The 21907-nt window shown below is 35.6% G+C and overlaps 1 protein-coding gene across 1 annotated transcript; it reads right to left on the bottom strand.

The window, feature by feature from the left end:
• Positions 1 to 345: 345 nt before the first annotated feature.
• Positions 346 to 2094, bottom strand: LOC106140741 (tubulin beta chain). The gene is made up of 2 exons (XM_013342373.2): positions 1960 to 2094; positions 346 to 1701 (listed from the first exon to the last, which is right to left on the bottom strand). The coding sequence occupies exons 1-2, from the start codon at positions 2014 to 2016 to the stop codon at positions 415 to 417; spliced, it is 1344 nt and encodes a 447-aa protein (XP_013197827.1). The 5' UTR covers positions 2017 to 2094; the 3' UTR covers positions 346 to 414.
• Positions 2095 to 21907: the final 19813 nt, after the last annotated feature.

Below are 21907 nucleotides of genomic sequence, written 5' to 3'. Positions count from 1 at the left end.
ATGGGACATTGGACTAACTAGCATGGAGATAACTTATGGGACATTAGATCAGAAAATGAATGGGACTTGTACCTACGTTCAACAATATAAATTAAAAAAATGGGACAGGCGGTATATGTTGAAGTCTATCCCACTAGTCCCAAAGGGTTGCACTAAGTACCTAGGTTCCTATCTATAGTATTTCCTTGTCATGTCATTGCCAGGCTTCGGGATGGAAAAGGCAACTGATCAAGCGAACCCCATTGGTCATAGAGAATTAAACCCTAGAAAATCACTAATGAACAAGTTATTGGATTCTAAATTCAATAGTTGAGAAGTCTAGGGGTAAGGGAATAAAACCACAAGTTACCACATCGTAAAATGTAATAAAACAAATCTAAAAAAGCATAATATATAATCTTAACAAAAAATAATCTAGTCGCCCTCATCGCCACCCTCTTCCTCCTCATCAAACTCTCCTTCCTCTTCGGCAGTAGCATCTTGGTACTGCTGGTACTCGGACACCAAGTCGTTCATATTACTCTCCGCCTCAGTGAATTCCATCTCGTCCATTCCCTCGCCAGTATACCAGTGCAAGAATGCTTTACGTCTAAACATAGCAGTGAACTGCTCTGAAATACGTTTGAACAACTCCTGGATAGCAGTGGAGTTGCCAATAAAAGTGGCAGACATCTTCAAACCTCGAGGCGGAATGTCACAAACGGCTGTCTTCACATTATTGGGAATCCATTCGACGAAGTACGAAGAGTTCTTATTCTGGATATTCATCATCTGCTCATCTACTTCCTTCATTGACATTCTTCCTCTGAAAACAGCAGCAACGGTCAAGTATCTGCCGTGGCGAGGGTCACACGCAGCCATCATGTTCTTTGCATCAAACATCTGTTGCGTCAATTCTGGGACAGTCAAGGCACGGTATTGCTGACTGCCGCGGGATGTTAGTGGAGCGAATCCAGGGATGAAGAAATGCAGACGAGGGAAAGGCACCATGTTTACTGCAAGCTTCCTCAAATCAGCATTTAATTGACCGGGGAATCTGAGGCAAGTGGTGACGCCAGACATTGTAGCAGAAACGAGGTGATTAAGATCCCCGTACGTAGGCGTAGTCAGCTTCAAAGTTCTGAAGCAGATGTCATATAGCGCTTCATTATCAATGCAGTAAGATTCGTCAGTGTTTTCCACCAGCTGATGCACGGACAAGGTGGCGTTGTAGGGCTCAACGACAGTATCAGACACCTTCGGTGACGGCACTACGCTGAATGTATTCATGATGCGATCGGGATACTCTTCTCGAATCTTCGAGATCAATAAAGTTCCCAGTCCCGCTCCAGTGCCTCCTCCAAGTGAGTGGGTGAGCTGGAAGCCCTGTAGACAATCGCAGCCTTCTGCCTCTTTCCTGACAACATCAAGAACGGAATCCACTAATTCGGCTCCTTCAGTGTAATGTCCTTTTGCCCAGTTGTTTCCTGCGCCCGACTGTCCAAACACGAAGTTGTCAGGGCGGAAGATTTGTCCAAAGGGACCCGACCGCACGGAGTCCATAGTCCCCGGTTCAAGGTCCACAAGGATGGCCCTGGGTACATATTTCCCCCCGGTGGCCTCATTGTAGTAAACGTTGATTCGCTCCAGCTGAAGGTCTGAATCGCCGTGGTATGTCCCCGTGGGGTCGATTCCGTGCTCGTCAGAGATCACCTCCCAAAACTGAAATGATAAGCGAATCTTAAAAACCATCCGGACGCATTTGGGTTTTTGTAGAACCATCTATGAAACTACTGATAGTCATCGTGAATTTTAGCACAATTGGTGGATTTTTATGGTTTCATCCCCCCACACTCTATACAGTTTGAATACAAAGAAAAATGGGTGATCGAAATTAATAGGTTAGCCCTCCTAGCAATAAGTAAAGAAAAACAAATTTCATCAAGTAAAAAAGGAAATTTCCAAGAATATTATTCTTACCTTGGCACCAATTTGATTTCCACACTGTCCAGCTTGTATATGCACTATTTCCCTCATTTTTACTTTACTAAATTATTAATATTACTTCGTTTTCACCAACTAGATTTCTATTCTCGTCCGACTAGATAGACGATGCTAAAACAAATGTGGTGTGTTTTTCACTATTTCAAATCATTCTTTCTTTTAAAATTTGAAAATTAAAAATAAATTATTTGTTTCTTGCCTGCCTTATTTTTAGTCACGTTTGAGGTCTGTCTACACTCATCGTGAGGTGACCATAAAGTCAATTATAGGCAAACTAGTTTTTTACTGCAGCTTTGCCCACGTGAATTTGGCGCCATCTAGAGGTACAAAATTCGACGAGATTAACGCCATCTACAAAAAAGTTACGAAACAGTACAGGTTTTTCGCAAATCCCACGGGAATTGTCGTTTTAACCGATATGAAAGGTACCCCATGTCCTTCTTCAGACTTTTAACTATATATTATATAATAAGATTAATTGAGTAGACCTGTGAAGGGAGGGACTTTAGGTTCCGCCAGAAAGTACCTGCCAGAGCAAAATTTTAGGAATAACCAAAAAGACGATGTTGCTATGATTTCAGGATGATTCTTTGTTCCAAATTATTTTTAACGAATCAAAATTTTCGCACTTTAAAGTTTCTTTCATCTTGTCTGGTTTGGAGATGAAACCTTAACATATAGAGAGTTAACCTTGATGGATGCTCTATGAAGGCCCAGCTTCAAAGCCGAAGTTGTTGGCTGCAGTCGACATAATAGCGGCATGTGTAAGTGTACAGTCAGTTATACAAACTATTACGTTTTAAATTACACGAATAATATTACCAAGACGTAATGATATCATATTTAATTTATTTACAAAACAACTCGAGAAACACTACAAGTTTAATTTTCTTATGAAAAAAATACTTATTATAACTAAGTCATATTAACGCCAAAAAAAAACATTATTCAAATACGTATAACTATCAACGTTCATAAATATTTTGTCCGAGAGTCGTATATATAATACGTAGATATATATTCCATAGTTAATTTTGACTAAAATTTTAACTATCAAGTTTGTATACAATTATGTCGATGAACCATAAGGCATGACGTGGAGTAATCATGACAGGCGGAAAGATGTAATCTCTAGCTATCCCTGTAGCTAAAAGTAGTCAATATATTTAAATAATTTGAATAAATTTTTACCCTTGAAAGAGAAGTAACTATATAACGAAAGAGATATAAAACAGAGTTATTACAACATCTGCACTGTCATCAACATTTAAAGTCGCCTATTATACTAACTTGTTAAAAACAAAAGTCGTAAAGAGAATTTTTTATTTCCTTTTCATCTGAAAGCTGTGGCCCTTACTCTAAAACATATTTTTCAGAGAATTTTGAGCCCGAGTGTACTTAGTGCAGTGAATAGTGTATGATTGTCCGTAGGCCGAGATCTTTTGACTCGCCAACCCTTGCGCGGGAACACTTTAGAGATCCTAATACCACTATTTTAAAAGCAATAAATAAATGGTCAGTGGCGCCCTCTTTTTTTTGAAACAAATTGGCCAAGAAATGATTTTTTCTGGGAAAATTAAATTTTACTATTGCAATATCAATATTGAATATTTTTTAAGTTAAATTTAAACATTGTCTAACTGAGCCGTGTGGTTTTCGACGCTTAAGGATGGAACCACTTCATATCTTTACAATGGCTGTGGTAAAAGGCGACTAAGGGATGGGCTTATAAACTAGGGATTCCTGTTATAGGCTAGCAACCTGTTACTCAATTTCATCATAAAGTCGTATACAGCTGAACGTGACCTTTCAGTCTTTTCAAAACTGTCGGCTTTGTCTGCCCCGCAAGGGATATAGCCGTGAATAATATGTATATGTTTAAATTTTATGAAATTACCAAAAATAATTTCTGTTCACCTACCTAACGCAAAAAAATTTACTGAAACTTGATTGCTAACTTTACTGCTTTTACAAAAAAAAAAACATTGCATGTATGCTAAATTATTACTCAAACGAAACTCATGAAATCGAAAACTATAAGATTGATGGTGTTAAAATACTTTTTTCTTCATCAGAGAAAAAAACAGAAGCCCAAATGATTGTGACAAAATTTGCAGCTTAATTACTGGTAATATCTCCTCTATATAATTTCCCAATTACTGAAGGCAATTTTAGAGAAAGTCAGGGCTGGCGTTAAAGCCTTCTGATGTGTAAATGATGTGCCGAATGCCTCTTACTTTAATACGTGTCACCTTGCATAATGTCTGTTCTTTAACCCTACCAGGGTGACTTTCAACACATAATGTGTTTCCAATATAAAAAATAAACTTTAAGAACAAACTATATTTCTTATACGTACGTACAAGTATAAAACAGGGCAGGCAGAGATTCTTATATAACCTTAACAACTCTTGATCATGGATTTTCGATTGTGTGAGTCAGATTTTTACACGAAGCGACTCCCATCTGACCTCTGTAATCTTTGCAGGGGAACCTAACCCGTATTGGATCATTAGGTTACACATCCAGTTTCCTGAATGTGCAGGTTGCCTCACGATGTTTTCCCTCATCGTAATATTGATATATGACCAATACATACATATTAATCATGTTTTTATATCTTGCGGGGTAGACAGAGCCAACAGTCTTGAAAAGACTGACGTGGCACGAGACTAATCGATCGCAATAAACATCATGACATAATAAAACCATGATTGACATGACATACATATGTCAATTTTTCAAAACCCTCATTGTAGTAACAGCAGTATAAGGAACACCAATTTGATACAACGACTAGCTTAACTTTTTATTAAGGTATATCTATCCATCATAACTCTTACAAAAAGTGCGTAGTAAAGTAACTTTTAACAAGTTTTGAAGGTGAGTTAACTCAGCCAATTTGTAACGATGATCTACCGTAGGGTTCGTTGAATTGAAGCAATTAATTCTTTGATCCTGATTCAAAGGGTCGTCCAATTCTGAAGCGATAAACTTTGCGGGACTAATCACTGACTTTGTTAAATCGCTTAGTATTGTACTTGGTATTGTTCGATTGTACAGATGAAATAATTATACTTAGAAAATGACACTATTCTATGACAGGATTCTTGTTTTAGGCGATGGGCTTATAACCTGTCGCTATATGAATCTCAATTCTATCATTAAGCCAAACAGCTGAACGTCTATCAGTGTTTTCAAGACTTGGCTCTGTCTACCCCGCAAGGGATATACATAGACGTGATAATATGTATGTATGTAGAAAATGACACTATATTTATCAGTTTTTAACATACATATATACATACCTTCATGTAATCAAATCACGTCTTAATTCCTTCCAGCGTAGACAGACACCCACAAAACACAACCTGTCACTATTTGAATCTCAATTCTATCATCGAGCCAAAAAGCTGAACGTGGCCTGACAGTCTTTTCGGGACTGTTGGCTCTGTCTAGCCCGCAGGGGATATGGACGTGACTTTATGTATGTATGTATTACCCCCAAAAAACCTACCACACCCACCTTTTGTTCAGATGGGTTAACGTTAAAATGATAGCCGTGAAGCTATTCCATTAGCTGTAATTACAGTGTTTGTATCTGAACAGAGATAACTTATCAGATCCGTGTCCAATGTGCCAGCATGAATGTGTTGATTTTCATATCCAATTCTACACTATGGAATTCGGAATTTTCAGTCTAGACTATAGTAGCGAGTAGTGACTGTACTATAGTAGCGGTTAGTACTGATGGTACAATAAAATACAATACAATAGAAATTATCTTTATTGCCATTATTTATAATATTAAATATGTAGGAGAAACCTACAATATGAATATGTTGAGTAAAGGCGGACTAATCAATGGTAATCAGTAAACAGAACGTTTTTACACATATTTACATCTATATCCTTTGCGGGGTAGACAGAGCCATTAGTCATGAAAAGTCACTTTCAGTTGTACGCCTAAAAGATGAAATTGAGATGTAAATAGTGACAGGTTGCTTTTTATTAGTGATTTAATTCAGAAATATGTTAGGTAGGTACTCTAAATATGATTGATAATCCTAATTATTGCTTCAAGATTTAACTTAGATGAGAATAGCCTGATAAAAAATATAATTTGACAATGGCGTGTTGACCTGCCGCCCACATTTTTTCTGACCTAAAATACAAATAATTCTAGATTCTTCCATCCTAAACATTAATTGTAATAGATAGAATTCTTAAATCTATACATATAATAAAACAGTAAAAATATTTTGTCTGTACATTAAGTGTTTTTTCACTGAAATGGATAGAGGGACACTTGGAATTAATAACAGAAAGCAATTTTTTTTTTAATTTTTTGTCTTTCTGTTTGTATGTACGATCACGCTTATCTCCGAAAGTACTGAACCGATTTACTTAAAACTTTCACCAATTGCTTTGTTTTAACTCATCAAATCGGTTCACTAAACAACAATTATCGTCATTTGAATGAACTCAAGGCATGAGTTTGCCTGCAAATAAGTTAACGCGGAAGAATTCGAAATTTACGCGGACGAAGTCGCGGGTAACAGCTAGTTATAAGTATAGGTAGTAAAGCTAAGACATCAATTCGATTCTATTAATTATGCATAGATGTTAGTATGTCAATATAACCAATTTAGTGAAAGATAATGGAATATTTCGACTCCACCTATCAATTACACAACTTGTATAGTTTTACTGTAAGCTTCTGTTTACAATGTCCTATTTTACGAACTTAACGAAGAAAATAAATGTTTGTATTACCGTTTATAATTAATTAATTTGAATCCGCTGTGATTATGAATTTTGTGAATTTCTGTAGCTCACTCCTGCTTATTATTATGTTTTAATATATTATGTGTTTAAGAGACTTGTGTACGTTGAGTTGTTCAAATAAATCTTTCATTCATTCATTCATTGACTTACATATTAAAATAGCATTCCTGGAGTAGTTAATACCTAAAAACTTAAAAGCAGATCTTGAAACAGTTAGAGTGGTCCTACTCAAAAACGTACATACCTAACTACGCATGGTCACATCTTTATACCTTAAGGGGTAGATTGAGCTAACAGTGTTGCAAAGACTGAATGGCCACGTTCAGCTGTAATACTTAATGTCGGAATGGACATGCATATTACGGCTGAAGTCACTTTCACATCGAAAACCAAGTTTCAGAGCCATACCAAAGCTAGTTTGAGACAAGCGTAGGTCTGGCTAAAGCATTTAGTAGTTTCGTTTAGTTTTTTTTTTCAATATATAGATACGGGACAAATTACACAGATTGAGTAAGCCTCAAAGTATTTTCGACACTTGTGTTACGAGATACTAACTTAACGATACTATATATTATAATATATAGGTACTTATATAGATAAATATCCAAGACCCTGGCCAATCAGAGAAAGTTCGTATTTCAACCTGGTTGAAATACGCCACTGGCTTAATGATAGAATTGAGATTCAAATAGTGACAGGTTGCTAGCCCATCGCCTAAAAAAGAATCCCAAGTTTGTAAGCCTATCCCTTAGTCGCCTTTTACGACATCCATGGGAAAGAGATGGAGTGGTCCTATTCTTTTTTGTATTGGTGCCGGGAACCATACGGCACTACAAAAGTTAACAAATTTACAATAATAAATCTTAAATTATACAATTTGTCATTGCACGTTGCAAGTGAATACAGCCTAACATAATGCCCCCCCTATACATCCAAGACAAGGAAATGGTCGCTCCAGTTTATCTGGCACGTGACGGGCATGGCGGGCGCAATCTATTTTATGCCAAGAGAGCTATGTAATTTCGTTAGAGTATTCATGTGACTAATAATTGGTCAATATATACATACATATATGTATATCTAGTCAGGTTTATATCCCTCGCGGGGTAGACAGAGCCAACAGTCTTGAAAAGATTTAAGGCGTTCAGCTGTATAGCCATATTGAGATTTAAATACTAACAAGTTGCTGGCCCATAGCGTACAAGGATACTAAGTTTATTAGCCTTGCCCTTAGTCGTCTCTTACGATATCCATTTTACGGATTCATTATTATATGTTAGCTAAATACAGCATCTACGTACATAAATGTTATTTGCGACGCAAAATTTGTTAGTTTTCTTAATCGTGCGTACATAACATACATATACATAGTATGGAGTACGGAAAACGAAATAGTGCACTATTCATGCGACCAGAGCTGCGGACGAAACCTTTAGTTACATTATAATATGGAAAATGTGTTTGTTGGTTTGTCTGCTCTTTACATTATATTGACCAATCTTCATAAAATTGGCACGTACTAAAAGTTAGGAGTACTAAGAAGGACTAAGGGATCTTTTTTCCCAGAAAAAATACCTGTTCCTATCCCAAGGCAATGTATTGAATATAACAAATAAAATAGGTCCATTCGTTCGCTACTATGATATTATCTTTACTTGCTCGTGCCCGCGACTTCGTTCGCTTTAAAACTCTATAAATTTTTAATTATATTATTCCAATGTCTGAGCAGTGTTACTTGAAAATTTCATTTCGTTCACAAGATTTTGCCTGAAAGAGTTACAAACACACACACACATCCTTACAAAAAGTAACTTATAATGTTCTTATTATATTCTACCTGTGTGCTAAATTTCATCAAAATCCGTCTAATAGATTTGGCGTGACAAAGTAACAAACACAAACACATCTTTACAAACGCAAACGCATTTATAATACTTATTAGTAGGATTGTAGATTATAAAAAAAACATGGTCACTGTCGTAGCTTTCCTGTTTTGTAACTAAACTTCTGCAAGTTTCACAATATATAGACACAACATATACATATATAGATGTTTACGGAAGGCAGCCAATCAGCGTCCACTAGCCTCCTTGAATTATATATGTGATCGATCAGTTAATAAAGCTATCGAGGCCGTGGAAATATATGAATATACAAATATGTTTCATTTGGCGGTCACATTTTTTGTCGCCGTGTGGTTCCCGGAACCAATTGAAAAGAAAGAAAAAATCCACTCGATCTCTTTCCAATGAATGCCGTAAAAGGCGACTTAGGGATTTTTCTTTTAGGCAATGGGCTAGCAGTCTTTCACTATTTGAATCCCAATTCTATCAGCTGAACTCTGAAAGTTATAAAGGAGATGTGGATGTTCGTTTGATCCAGATTTCCCACGGGGGCGAAGCCCCAATGCGCAACTAGTATAAACAGACAGATTATTAAACTTTTAAGTCGTTTATAAATACAAAGAATGGAACATAAAAATTGTCGTTTCCAAATTTCTATGCGTAACAGAGATATCTAGTAAAAAAAAAGTTTTATAAATTGTTTTATAGCTACCTCGCAGCATAACGGCTAGATACACGCCCGATTTATTTTTCGCCAAAAATAAAATAAAGCCTTTTGTATAAAAACTAAAAAAAAGGTACAACGATATGACATCCGACGTGTGGTTATCGTGTTTTCATAAGTCCGGAAGTTTTTATGTTACTAGTGTTTTCTGACTAAGAATAATAAATGGATATTCAAATATTGCCGTGTGTTCCTGGCACCAATACAAAAAAAAGAATAGGACCACTCCATCTCTTTCCCATGGATGTCGTAAAAGGCGACTAAGGGATAGGCTTACCAACTTGGGATTCTTTTTTAGGCGATGGGCTAGCAACCTGTCACTATTTGAATCTCAATTCTATCATTAGGCCAAATAGCTGAACGTGGCCATTCAGTCTTTTCAAGACTGTTGGCTCTGTGTACCCCGCAAGGGATATAGACGTGACCATATGTATGTATTCAAATATTATGTTGAACTATGACGAAATAAAACAACAATGATTATCATTCTTATTCCTTTGTCCGTGCCTGAGTCTGGGGTATGCCTTTGACCTAGATTGGGTGAGTCAGGTTTTAAAAAATGATTAATATGTATTGGAAAATCTGTATCGTTTAGATATAGTTTCATTTAAACTTAAATGTAGAATTTGATCATAATGATCACTTTGATCACCGAATAAGTGGTTACTTTTTTTAAAAACATGTTAGTGTATCGAAAGAGTCTCAGTAGAATAGCCATTGTGTTTTCTGTTCTTTTGTAATTGAACACAAAATCCATCGATAACATGTCAACTCTTGCACTAAAACATACATACATTCATATAGTCATGTCTATATCCCTTGTGGGGAAGACAGAGCCTAATAGGCCACGTTCAGCTATTTGGCTTAATGATAGAATTGAGATTAAGATAAAGATTCAAATAGTGACAGGTTGCTAGCCCATCGCCTAAAAAAAGAATCCCAAGTTTTTAAGCTTATCTCTTAGTCGCCTTTTACGATTCACGGGAAAGACATGGAGTGGTCCTATTCTTTTTTGTATTGTTCCGGGAACCACACGGCATTGAGGACATTTTTATCGTTAAAATCTCAAACACGGAGCCATATGACAAAGCTAACTTAAGATTTTTTACACATACCTATAAGATCAGATTTAGCATAAGTATTTTCGTTCTTAAAATCCCTCACACACGAAGCCTCAGGCAAAAATTAGTTTTCAATATTCACTTATAAATTCAGTGTCCCGATATAACCTGTCGCACACAAAAATGCTCAGTAAACTTCCAAGCGTAAAACATCATCTAAAAATAAAAATTTTATAGCGATGCCCCGAGGAGACGAATATAGCGATGTTTTTCATGAAATTCCAGAATTTCCTGCATTTTATAAATATTTGGACACGTGTGTTATCGCACTGCGTATACCGCATATAGGTAAAAATAATATAGGGCTTTTTTTAAATATAGTCGCAACCTGGGCTTCCTTCAGTGTGGAAGGTACGGTTTTGGGACTAACGCCACGAGGCTGATGATAGTATTGAACTAAAAATGTTAAGAAAGTGTTTGTTTATAATAATGACGACGAGTAATAATTACTTATTGGTAATTTTAGAAGAGGTATTTGTAACAGGTGAACTTAATACTTAATACACATATATACTCACGTCTTAATCCCTTACAGGGTTGACAGAGCCAACAGTCTCATAAAGACCGAAAGGCCACGTTCAGCGGTACGGCTAAATGCCAATACTTGAATATATTCTGTGTTTTTGATTTTACTTCTACAATACATAAATACACCGATTGCATTAAAATAATTATCCAAAGACGACCTGTTAAAAGTAAATTTATTTGTAAATGATGAATATTCCAGAAATTCTCAAAATGGCCGCTGAAGCTTCCTCCGCACCCGGCACTCGGAGATAGTTTAAATTTCATTAAAACTAATGGATATTTATTCTTAATGCACTTCAGAAATGAAATTGAATTTTTAACGGAATTACATACTTACTTTAGGATCACGCGTTTTTCCTGGAAGGGTAGGCAGAGACTTAATCTTTCCAGTTTAAGGTTACTAGCCTTGAGCTAGCCCTAAAATAAGTTCGAGACTTGAATTATAGGTAGGCAGAGGCTCATAGAAATCCGAAATATTATAAAGATGTTGATCAAACTATGTAATTAATATTATTTTGGAAGCTAAGGATGCCAATTCTATTTGCATCAAAATATTCAAAGGTAAAGATTACGTAATGCGACTTACAGCTTCCTAGTTAGATAAATTTAGTTGCATTTTATAGTGGCAGAATGCAGTCTAGAATAGAATTTCAGCTGGGGCTATTTTGTGGTCTAAGTAAGAGGAGTATAATATTATGACGACCTTAAGTTAGATGATAAGGCTAGGTTGTCTTTTCTTCCTTTCTTACACATTTTTTTCAAAAATAAACACTAGAATATACTATATATTTTGCGTATATGTAATTAAAAAGTACACGGGACACTTTTCATCCCGGTAAAAACCATTGTTCCCGAGGGATTTTCGAAAATTCTGTATTCTTTTGTACATACATACATAAAATCACGCCTCTTTCCTGGAGGGGTATGCAGAGATCGTGGCAAGTGGAAAGAGGTAGTCTCTGCCTATTCTTTTGTAGGTGGCGCTTAATTCGCGGGCGGGCGAAGCAGCGGGTAAAAGGTAGTTCTCTGTAAAGAGGAGTCTGGATTCCGCAAGTAACAACGATCCTGGCTTGAGTAAGTCAGGTTTTTACACCCACCGACTCCTGTCTGGCCACTGCAACCTTTCAGGGGATGTAACTAGATAATGGTTCCTCTTCCATTAGCATGAATTTGCTGGTTTCACCATGAATTTTTTCCTCTTCATATATTTATTCATCAAAAAAATAATGTGCTTACATAACCCTCTAAATCAGTTAATAACTGCTGATTAAGTTTTTAAAAACACTCACTCATTCACTCACGGACTGATTCCTTATCTTAAAAACTACTGAAACAATAAAGATTAAATTTGGCAGGAAGGTAACTAGGAAACGTAAGCTAAGACGAAGAAAGGATTTTTGGGAATACCTGTGCAGCCTTACGACCAGGATATAATTTTAAGTATATTTTTCAAACAGCTTATTCTTGGAGTTAGATCTTATAACTTAGACCAAACCCTGCGCCGTCCAGCTACGGTTTCAAGCCAAATTGCAGCATCTATATATCTTCGTCTGCACACGACCTACTTTCAGATATTTCAGTTCTTCTTGAGGGTCCGATAAGACGCTGGATATCGGCTGTCAGGGAGATTTGTTGTGTATTCCTTGTAAAATTTAATGTAAACTATCTATCGGACGCTTTGGTAGCTTATGCCTGCAGTTTCGCCTGCGTAAAAGGAGGAAAATGTATATACGGGATTTTTTTTGATACTAGTTCATTCATAAAAGTAGTCAATAGTCCCTCTTTCCCGGAGGGGTAGGCAGAGACTACATCTTGCCACGATCCCTGTATTCTTCTTTCACTTCATTCATACAACTTTCTTCATGCAAGCTTAGCGGTTTCGGGTACGCTTGACCTGAACTTTTTCCAGAATGTCTCCTATTTGATCAAGGCATCTAAGTTCATCTAAGCTTTCCCACTCCAGTGTTCATTTTATACGAAACACTCCCCTTATATATTTGCTTAGTCAAACTTATTCATTATCAAAAAAAATTAACTCATAAAAAAAAGATGCTAGGCAGTCGCTTAAAATACGATAAAAGTGATATGCGGTTACTGAAATTACACCCTTAATTTTAACACTTTATATATATATAGACGATATTAAGGTCCGTCGCAGTTGTACGGAACTATTGACCTAAAGAAACTACATTTACATTGCTTTGATTATGAACTGTTTGCTTTTAAGGTTCAGTAGCTATGGCGCTCAGTGGAAAGTGAATTGTTTCGATAACATTCAATTCAAATTCAAAATTTAATTCATTATTAAGGGACACTTCAACATCACTTTATTATTGTCATATATTTTGGTTTTTCACAACATTGGTTGACGTAAAATAAATAACTTAAAACCAAGTTTACCCCCGCTTCCAAGGCGTCAGTGCAGAAGAAGCGGTAACAAACAGCACTGCAACATTTTTTTAAACAATGTCAACTTCACAATTATCCAAACTTAGAATAGGTATGTGGACGAGAGTAAAACATTTTTTTTGATTAATTGGTTTATACGATATTTAAAAAAGTTTAAATAAAAAAAACAAAACAGATGGATTAAAGTTTGTACTAACTTTTACGCGAATAAATACACAATTCTGATTAATTTATTCATCAGAATTTTAGTGTAGCAGTCATAATCAAATGCATGTTTATTTATAGTATCGCTGATTGTGACTTTGCAATTCAAACATAGTCGGGGGCTAACCAAATTTATTGGGCCGACATTACTCCATGCAAATAAGATGCGACACCTCTAGCTTACTAATGACGGCCATGTTGATACAAGTAAAGGTTTAAGGCTTTTGGCAGCCATCCAGACTAATATTATGAAGGTAGTACTCCCGTAGGAATTTCGGAATAAAAATTAGTGTTTTAGTTCAGGTTATATTATATCTGTGTACTTATTTTAATAAAACTTAGTGTTTTAGTCCAGGTTAAAATATATCTGTGTACTTATTTTAATAAAAATTTTCCAGAAGTAAACACACTCAGATTTAGCAAGTATTATTTTTGGAAATTCCCAGTTAATCCCAAAGATTATTGATCATGACATTATCACCAAGAGCATGATCTGAGATTGATACCAATCTCCATGAGAAAATGGATCATATTGGGGGAAATTCCCACGGGAATTTGGGGAACGGGTAATATACGAGATAATCTATTGACAAAGCTAACATGCTATTTCGGGTTCGACTTACGGGTATGCCACCAGGTGGGCATCTATAGCGACCTCTAAATACACCAAAATCATAATACAAAAAAAAAAATAAGGAAAGACTTAAAGAATTCTCATTTAGAAACTGGTTTCTTAATTTGGTTTTAAAAGTGGCTGAAGGGAAAACAACGCGCCAACCCTTTCCCCTTTGGTGATGATCGAGAGCTTCCTTTTGGTGATGATCGAGCCTGAAACATAGCTTCCAGTAAACCTATTTCTTTCTCAACAATGTTAAAAACAATTCACATACAACATTTTCATCATTAATCAATTCAAAGTTGTAATACCAATGTTATTACTAAACATTGCTCCAATAAGCTCTCATTATAATTAATTAAAAGTAATTTATATTCACGGCGCCGATAATCTCAGTATTAATATTGGGTTGAACTAACCAATTTATCAAACTCTAGATATTGTTACAAAATTAATTAAACAGTGCTGACTAAGGCTTCTGTTCTGGGGTAAACTTGACTGCACTTAACTGCGAAGCCAGTTGCTTTAAAACTGTGTAGACTCCGTTTCTGATATGAGAATAATAAAATATTAATAATAAAATATTGCTGATTATATACATACTAATAAGTATATCCCGGAAGTGTAAGCAGAGATTACTTTTTCCACACTCGTCAAACTTTTCTTGCCAGCGTGTCGATATGGGGTACTCTTGGCCAAATCTTTTATTTAAAAATGGAGTACGCGACACTCTTTTTTAAATATATCAATTTCTCTTTCCTGTAAGTACGCCAAATTACAAAACTTATATAGATCCAGCGGTTTGGACTGCGCCTTAAATTAACAGTTAGTGCGTCCTCCTTTATAAAAAATGATGTCTTTTAAAATTGTGAGTATTCATTTTGTAATTGACAATCATTAAAAATATATCCACAGCAAATAACATTTTTGTTGTTAAATGGATACTAAAATTTGAGGTCAGAGTTCAGAATTCGTTGTCAGGCAAATATGCAGCCTGTCTACTTGCCAGGTTTGTCTATAGCTATTTATTTTAAATATTGATTAAGTATCCTTTTTAAAGAACATTAAATACCACATTTTGTTATGTATAATGCACAAATTGAATACAAGGTGATATTTAATGTTCATAAACGTTATATTGTTTTGATCTATTTCGCTCAAGCGAAAGTAAAATCTATACAGCAAGATTGGAACTATGACACAAGCATCTACGGTACAAACTATACACGATCAGGACGCAAAATGCGTGTATATATTGTAATCATAGACATTATTTAACTGAAAAGTAAAATTACGTGAGATTGAGATACTTTTTTAAAGGCGATGGGCTAGCAACCTGTCACTATTTGAATCTCAATTCTATCATCAAGCCAATAAGCTGAACGTGACCTATAATTCTTTTCAAGTCTGTTGGCTCTGTCTACCCTCAAGGGATATAGACGAGATTATATGTATGTATGTTAAATGACGTGAAAACTGCCTGCAGGCCTTTTTTATAAATGAAATATTGTCTGATTGATATGAAGCCTCGAATACGAGTATGTTTGAGAGCCACTGGCAAAGTTACATGTGACCAGTTTACAAGTTGCGGCTTACAGTTAACTCAGTATTGTCCTTGTCAGTTCCTGACAACGAAGTAACTCGGACCATGTTCAAGTAACAGTCGAAGTATCCTCGGGACGGTAATTTACTTATTAGAAGCTTACAAGACTTGTGTCATTTCATTGGCATACCTTACACTTACACTCTACCGTGCGGTTCTCGGCACCAATACAAAAAAGAATAGGACCACTCAATCTCTTCCCCATGGATGTCGTAAAAGGCGACTAAGGGATAGGCTTACAAACTTGGGATTCTGGGATTGGGACTGTTGGCTTTGTCTACCCCGCAAGGCATATAGACGTGACCATATGTATGTACCTTACACTTATTAGCATAGCTAACACTATCTCACTGTAAATACATTTTGTGGTAAACTTTACGGAAAAGCTCACTTTAGAGCGTCGCTGGTCGAATCGGTAATGTGCCCGGTTAAAATTCGTGATGCGCACAAAGGCACAGGTTCAATCCCACCTCGGCCATTTACCAATGACCCTTTTCAAAGTTATGTACATTAGTTTGAAAACTAACTGATGCTCTTACTGTGAGGGAAAACATTGTGAGGAAACCTGCATATTCAGACAACTGGATGTGTAACCATGGATCCAATACGGGTTAGGTTTAACTGCATAGGTTGAGGAGGTCAAGTGGGAGTCGCTTCGTTTAAAAACCTGACTCACCTAATCCAGGATACATGGTCAAAGGCACACCCCTGGCTCGTTTCCAGAGAGGTGAGAATGCAACCAGGACTTTACGGAAAAGCTATAAAACTTTTGGGTTTTGGCTTTAGCATATTAATTAAAATATAATATGTTTATGATATCTTTTATTAAAATTAAATAAATAAAAGCAAAAAAATGTGTTACTTTAAAATTTATACTGTAATAATCACGCCATTAGTGATTTAAAACGTGCAACTATAAGAGCATAGCAAAATAATTTATAAAAATTATTTTTTAAGAAAGATAAAGCTTCTTTCAAAGATCCTGCCAAACCCTCACCCCACCGCAGTGCCAAAGTCTACACAAAACACCGAACCGGTTGAATTTTATGATTTTTATCGAAGAGTGAATAAAACAAAGGCTTGGCCACCGGAGCGAGTTAAATGCCGGAGCGCAGGAGCTGTGGATGGGACTCAATTGGTCTCCAATTCCGCTCCCATGCATATGTAAACAGCCGGTGTTAAGGGGGAGCTCTGCCGGCGCGATTTTATCACGCGCTTGCACTTTTTCTTTTATTTTGTTTTTGAAACGAGACATAAGATACAGATTGAATAAACCTCTAATTAAGTTTGAGACTGGTGCTAGGAGTAGGTATATCATCACTTTTTTTAAAGTTTAAATTTTCATAATAAATACTTATACATAAATACATACATAAAATCACGTCTTTTTTTTCATAAAATAACGGTATTTTTACACGGGAGGGGTAGGCTGATAAAACATCTTTTCAGTTGCCACGATCTCTGCATACTTCTTTCGCTTCATCCACATTCATAGATCTCTACATGCAAGCTCGGCGTTTACGGGTACTCATGACCTGACCTTTTGCCAGGATGTCCTTAATTTGACTAACTGGTAATGGATATGTTCAAATTTTATCCTAACGAACTCGGGTGTTAGATGTTCACGTCTACTTTCTCCTACCATTAGTCCCAGTTACATCCATACCTTTTTTGTTTGTTTGTTTGTAATATCTTTATTGCATAGAAATTAACACAGTAACAAGAAAATAGTACATAGTTATAAAAGAAACAAATCACTTTCTACCTTCTGGTGAGGAGCCCGGGGTTCGCCTTTACACCATGATCAGAGTCTTAAATGTTTAGAAATACTTATAGCTCGGCTATGTCATAACACAAGTATTAAACTAAAGACAAAAATTGGGATGAATACAGAAACAAAATCGGTGAAGAGTTTCTCCTTAAACACAAAAAAATCGAACCATTTCTGACTCGTTTGAGTTTGTGTTGGCATAAATTAATAGTTTTTTTTCTGACAATTGCATTGACGCTCTACGAATAATGATACGAAAATTGTGTAGAATAGAAGTCCAGAAACCTACTAGCATACGTATAACTTCATCAGACAACTGTCATGCCGTGTGGTTCCCATGGCACTTTAGAATAAGATCACTCTACTCCTCTTTCCCAGGGATGTCGTTTAAGGCGATTAAGGGATAGGCTCATAAACTAAAGAGTTTTCTTGTAGGCGATGGGGTAGAAACCTGTCACTTAACATTTAAGCCTTTTCAAGACTGCTGTCTTTGCTATATCGCAAGGGATGTAGACGTTATTTTATGTAGGTATTTATGTAGTACCGTACCGTAAGTAAGTACGCTGACGGAAATGAATGAATGAATGAAAAATGCGGAAATTATTTGTACTCTTTCGTACAAAAAGGGTTTGGAATAAACTATAGATTACACAAAATAATAACATACAGGTATACCATACAAGCGAGCAAAACTTTTAAAATAGTACCTACGTGTAATATGACTTTTTAAAAGGCTCAAATTTCACTTACATATCACAATTTATTTAATTAAACAGCCAATAACGAGTACTCTTATATTTTTTTAATTAAATCAAGCTTAACCAGACCGAACCCGGTGAAATATTGAAATGTCCTGTGGGCATAACCAAACAAATTATTTTTTATATTCAATTTAAAAATGGTTCCCCTCGACCGTGGCGTCGTACCATGAACAATGAAGGAAGATAATTTAATTACGGCGCCAAAAAGATGGCAAGTAAAATTTGTTCTGGTACCAATTTACATTGACTTACATATTGCTGGAATAGTTAAGGCCATATTAGCATTAATAAATTGATTATTAGTTGTATCACTCAGAAAACAATCGTCACATTTTATTAATTCAGATTAAAGTTTTAATTCTTTTGGAATATAAATAAATTTCTTTTGTTTTCAGAGATTTTCTATCGTATCAAAGCTGAATCATAAGTTAATGAAAAAATCCCTTGATTGACTATTTAAAATCTTAATGGGAAGAGTATAGTATCTGTCACACGCTGGTTTACCTTATTACGACAAAGAGTTCAGTGGTTGGTAGATTCGAACTCTAAGTGCCCAGAACCGCGCGGTAGAGAAAATTTCTAGAAATATAAATCTGTGTATTATTAATTTTACAGTAGGTATCGTAACAGAGTCGAATAGTACCTACTCACATATGTAATATCCCAGAAAACATTTCACTAGTTCACTTCCAGCGCGCCTGAATTCCTAGAATGACCTAAGCAAATTCCAATAATTTGAGAGAGTCCATTTTGGAAGCGACTACGGCATTTTTACTGCTTATTTCCCTTCACAAAGGTGATAATGGACATATCTAATTAATTTTGAATCTCCATTTTGCAGAGGGCAGAGAAAAATAATGGCGAACTTTAAAGGGTTAAAACGGCCTCGATTCCGTGGAAAATTCCAGAAAATATTTATATCTGTATATGTTATTCTTTATATTTGCCAAAATTAGTAAAAATCAGTCTAGTAGTTTTTGAGTTTATTCGTTACAAACATACAAATCTTTCTCTTTCGTGTGAATATGGTTTATGTACCTATCAGTTTTAAATCGTCATAATTTTTGCTGAATACGTGCTATTCACCTGTACGCATCTAAAATTTGACTTATTGCGTCTCTTACTTATCATGTTACTCATTTTTATACTGGCAGACTTGAAAAAAAAAGTTTAAATCTTTTCAAAGTAACCGATAGTGAAATATTCGAATTACATTTTGATGAAAATTTTTGGGTAACATTGATTAAGTGTAATTTTGTAGTTACAGTTACCCATACTAATATTAGAAATGTGAATATGTCTTGGTGTGTTAATTTGACCTTCATTGACGGCAATACCACTAAACCGATCTCTATGAAATTTTGCATATGATATAAAGAGATATGGTACTAATACGGGTGGAGCCACAGGAGAAAACTAGTCAACTGTATAAAAAAAGTTCTTATAAAGCTACAAAATTTTAATGTAAATAAATTATATCGTTCATACGTCCGACCTACATTCACACTGTGGCCCATTTTAATGGTCACTATTAAAAATGTATGGAACACAAAATGGCCACGTTTCACTCTCGATCGTCGAAGCGTTATTAACTGTTTGAATTCTTTATGGGACCTGTTTAAAAATGATTAACAGTCTGATTGTACTAATTTATTATAAACAACTTGTGACACCACGCATTTTTAATAATGTTTGATACTGGCTTCTTTTATATTCGGGAAGACTTAAAGAATAGGACCACTCCATCTCTTTCCCATGGATGTCGTAAAAGGCGACTAAGGGATAGGCTTACAAACTTGGGATTTTTTTAGGCGATGGGCTAGCAACCTGTCACTAGTTAAATCTCAATTCTATCGTTAAGCCAAATAGCTGAACGTGGCCATTCAGTCTTTTCAAGACTGTTGGCTCTGTCTATCCCGCAAGGGATACAGACGTGACCATATGTATGTATTATAATAGAATAGGGACAAATTGGCCAAAAAATATATCCCGTTAAATGTAAACGTACATATATATTAATCGCAATGATCAAACTTCCGTGACGATGTTATCAAGGCTGTGGCTTGAAATAAATTGCCGATTATACTGTAAGGGTTTCAATTATAGTCGCTTATGACACGATTATCGCTCATAATAACGTTTTAAAGTAGTTAGTCGATTTTTATTAAAAAAAAACTCACTTATTTCCAGCATTTGCTTAAATTTTTGGAGGTCTGCTAGAAGAGATTTCTTTTGAAATGAACAAACACTATGTAGGTACTATTGTTTCTTGTGTTTATCAGTCCCATATGTTATCTGTGTATATGAATTATAAAATAATTAAATTAAAAAAAAACACGCTTCATACAAACAGGGGTAGGCAGATACTACATCTCACTTGCCACGATTACTGCATAATTATTTCGCTTCATCCACATACTCTCTTCGGTTTAGAGGATACGAATGTCAAAATAATCATAACAATATTTGCAAGTGAATTAACATACAAATTTAACCGTCCAATATATACAGAAAATACAACTTTTGTCATACCGATAATAACCGCATTGCGGATTGAACTTGCTAACTAGGAAGTAGGCCTTAAGTTCTTACCAATAAGGTTGATGTAATGCATGGTAATAATGTCACATTTTTCTATATTAAACAGGACGTACGGGGGTATATATCAGACGTGCTCGTAAGAAGGTTCCGTAAATTATATTCTCATGGAAATAAATGGGTGGGAGGGTACAGTAGGCCACGTGGAAAAGTGTACCTACCATTTTATACAATACGAAGGTAAACTTTTCTATATGGCCCACTTGTCACTTGAGATAGTTTGTAGTTACTGACGTGTTTACATAAAAAATCAGAGGAAAAATTAACATAAAATATTTATTTGATTTCGATCTTACAAAAAGTACCTACTTATTAGAGAAAAAGTATTGAACTAAATATGAGATATAGATATTTAGTTAAATATAAATTGTTTTAAGACTTAGCGTTATTAACTGATATATTTTTAGTCGTGATGATTGATTGATTGATGAAAAACTTATAATTTATTTTGTAAGCGAAGGGCTAACAAAGCAACCTGCCGCTATCTGAATTTCAATTTCATCATTAAGCTGTTCAGTTCAGCTGAACAGATGGCCTTCAAGAGTTTTCAACTGTTTTCGCTATGTCTACCCCATAAGGGATAAAGACATGATTAATACATGTCCTATAATTTAACACCAACAGCTGTCCCGTCAAACATTGTTTTGCCATATATATAATTTTAAAGTATTATAATTTCTAGTTAAAAAAAATGTTAAGGGTGGACAACCCTTATCTCTAAGAGCTATGAAAAATAGATGTTAGCCAATTCTCAGACCTACTCAATATGCTCACAAAATTTCATGAGAATCGGTCAAGCCGTTTCGGATGAGTACGGGAACGAACATTGTGACACGAGAATGTTATATAAAAGATAAACAATCAATCTATTTACGAAGTTGTAAAAAAACACACAAATAATTCCCTAGCAGCGTCGGGTCAGTACGCAATTAGCATCCGTGAGTCGCCGTCTCCAGT

The sequence above is a fragment of the Amyelois transitella genome, chromosome 25, assembly GCF_032362555.1.
Source record: "Amyelois transitella isolate CPQ chromosome 25, ilAmyTran1.1, whole genome shotgun sequence".
In the NCBI taxonomy this organism is placed as follows: Eukaryota; Metazoa; Arthropoda; class Insecta; order Lepidoptera; family Pyralidae; genus Amyelois; species Amyelois transitella.
Note: the sequence above shows the minus strand (reverse complement) of the source record. Positions and strands in the feature narration are given on the sequence as shown.

Excerpts from the sequence above, each read along its gene's own strand:
- LOC106140741 (XM_013342373.2), bottom strand. The coding sequence starts at position 2,016 with ATGAGGGAAATAGTGCATATACAAGCTGGACAGTGTGGAAATCAAATT. Across the intron at positions 1,702-1,959 it reads GAAATCAAATTGGTGCCAAG|TTTTGGGAGGTGATCTCTGA; the intron begins GTAAGAATAATA and ends TTATCATTTCAG.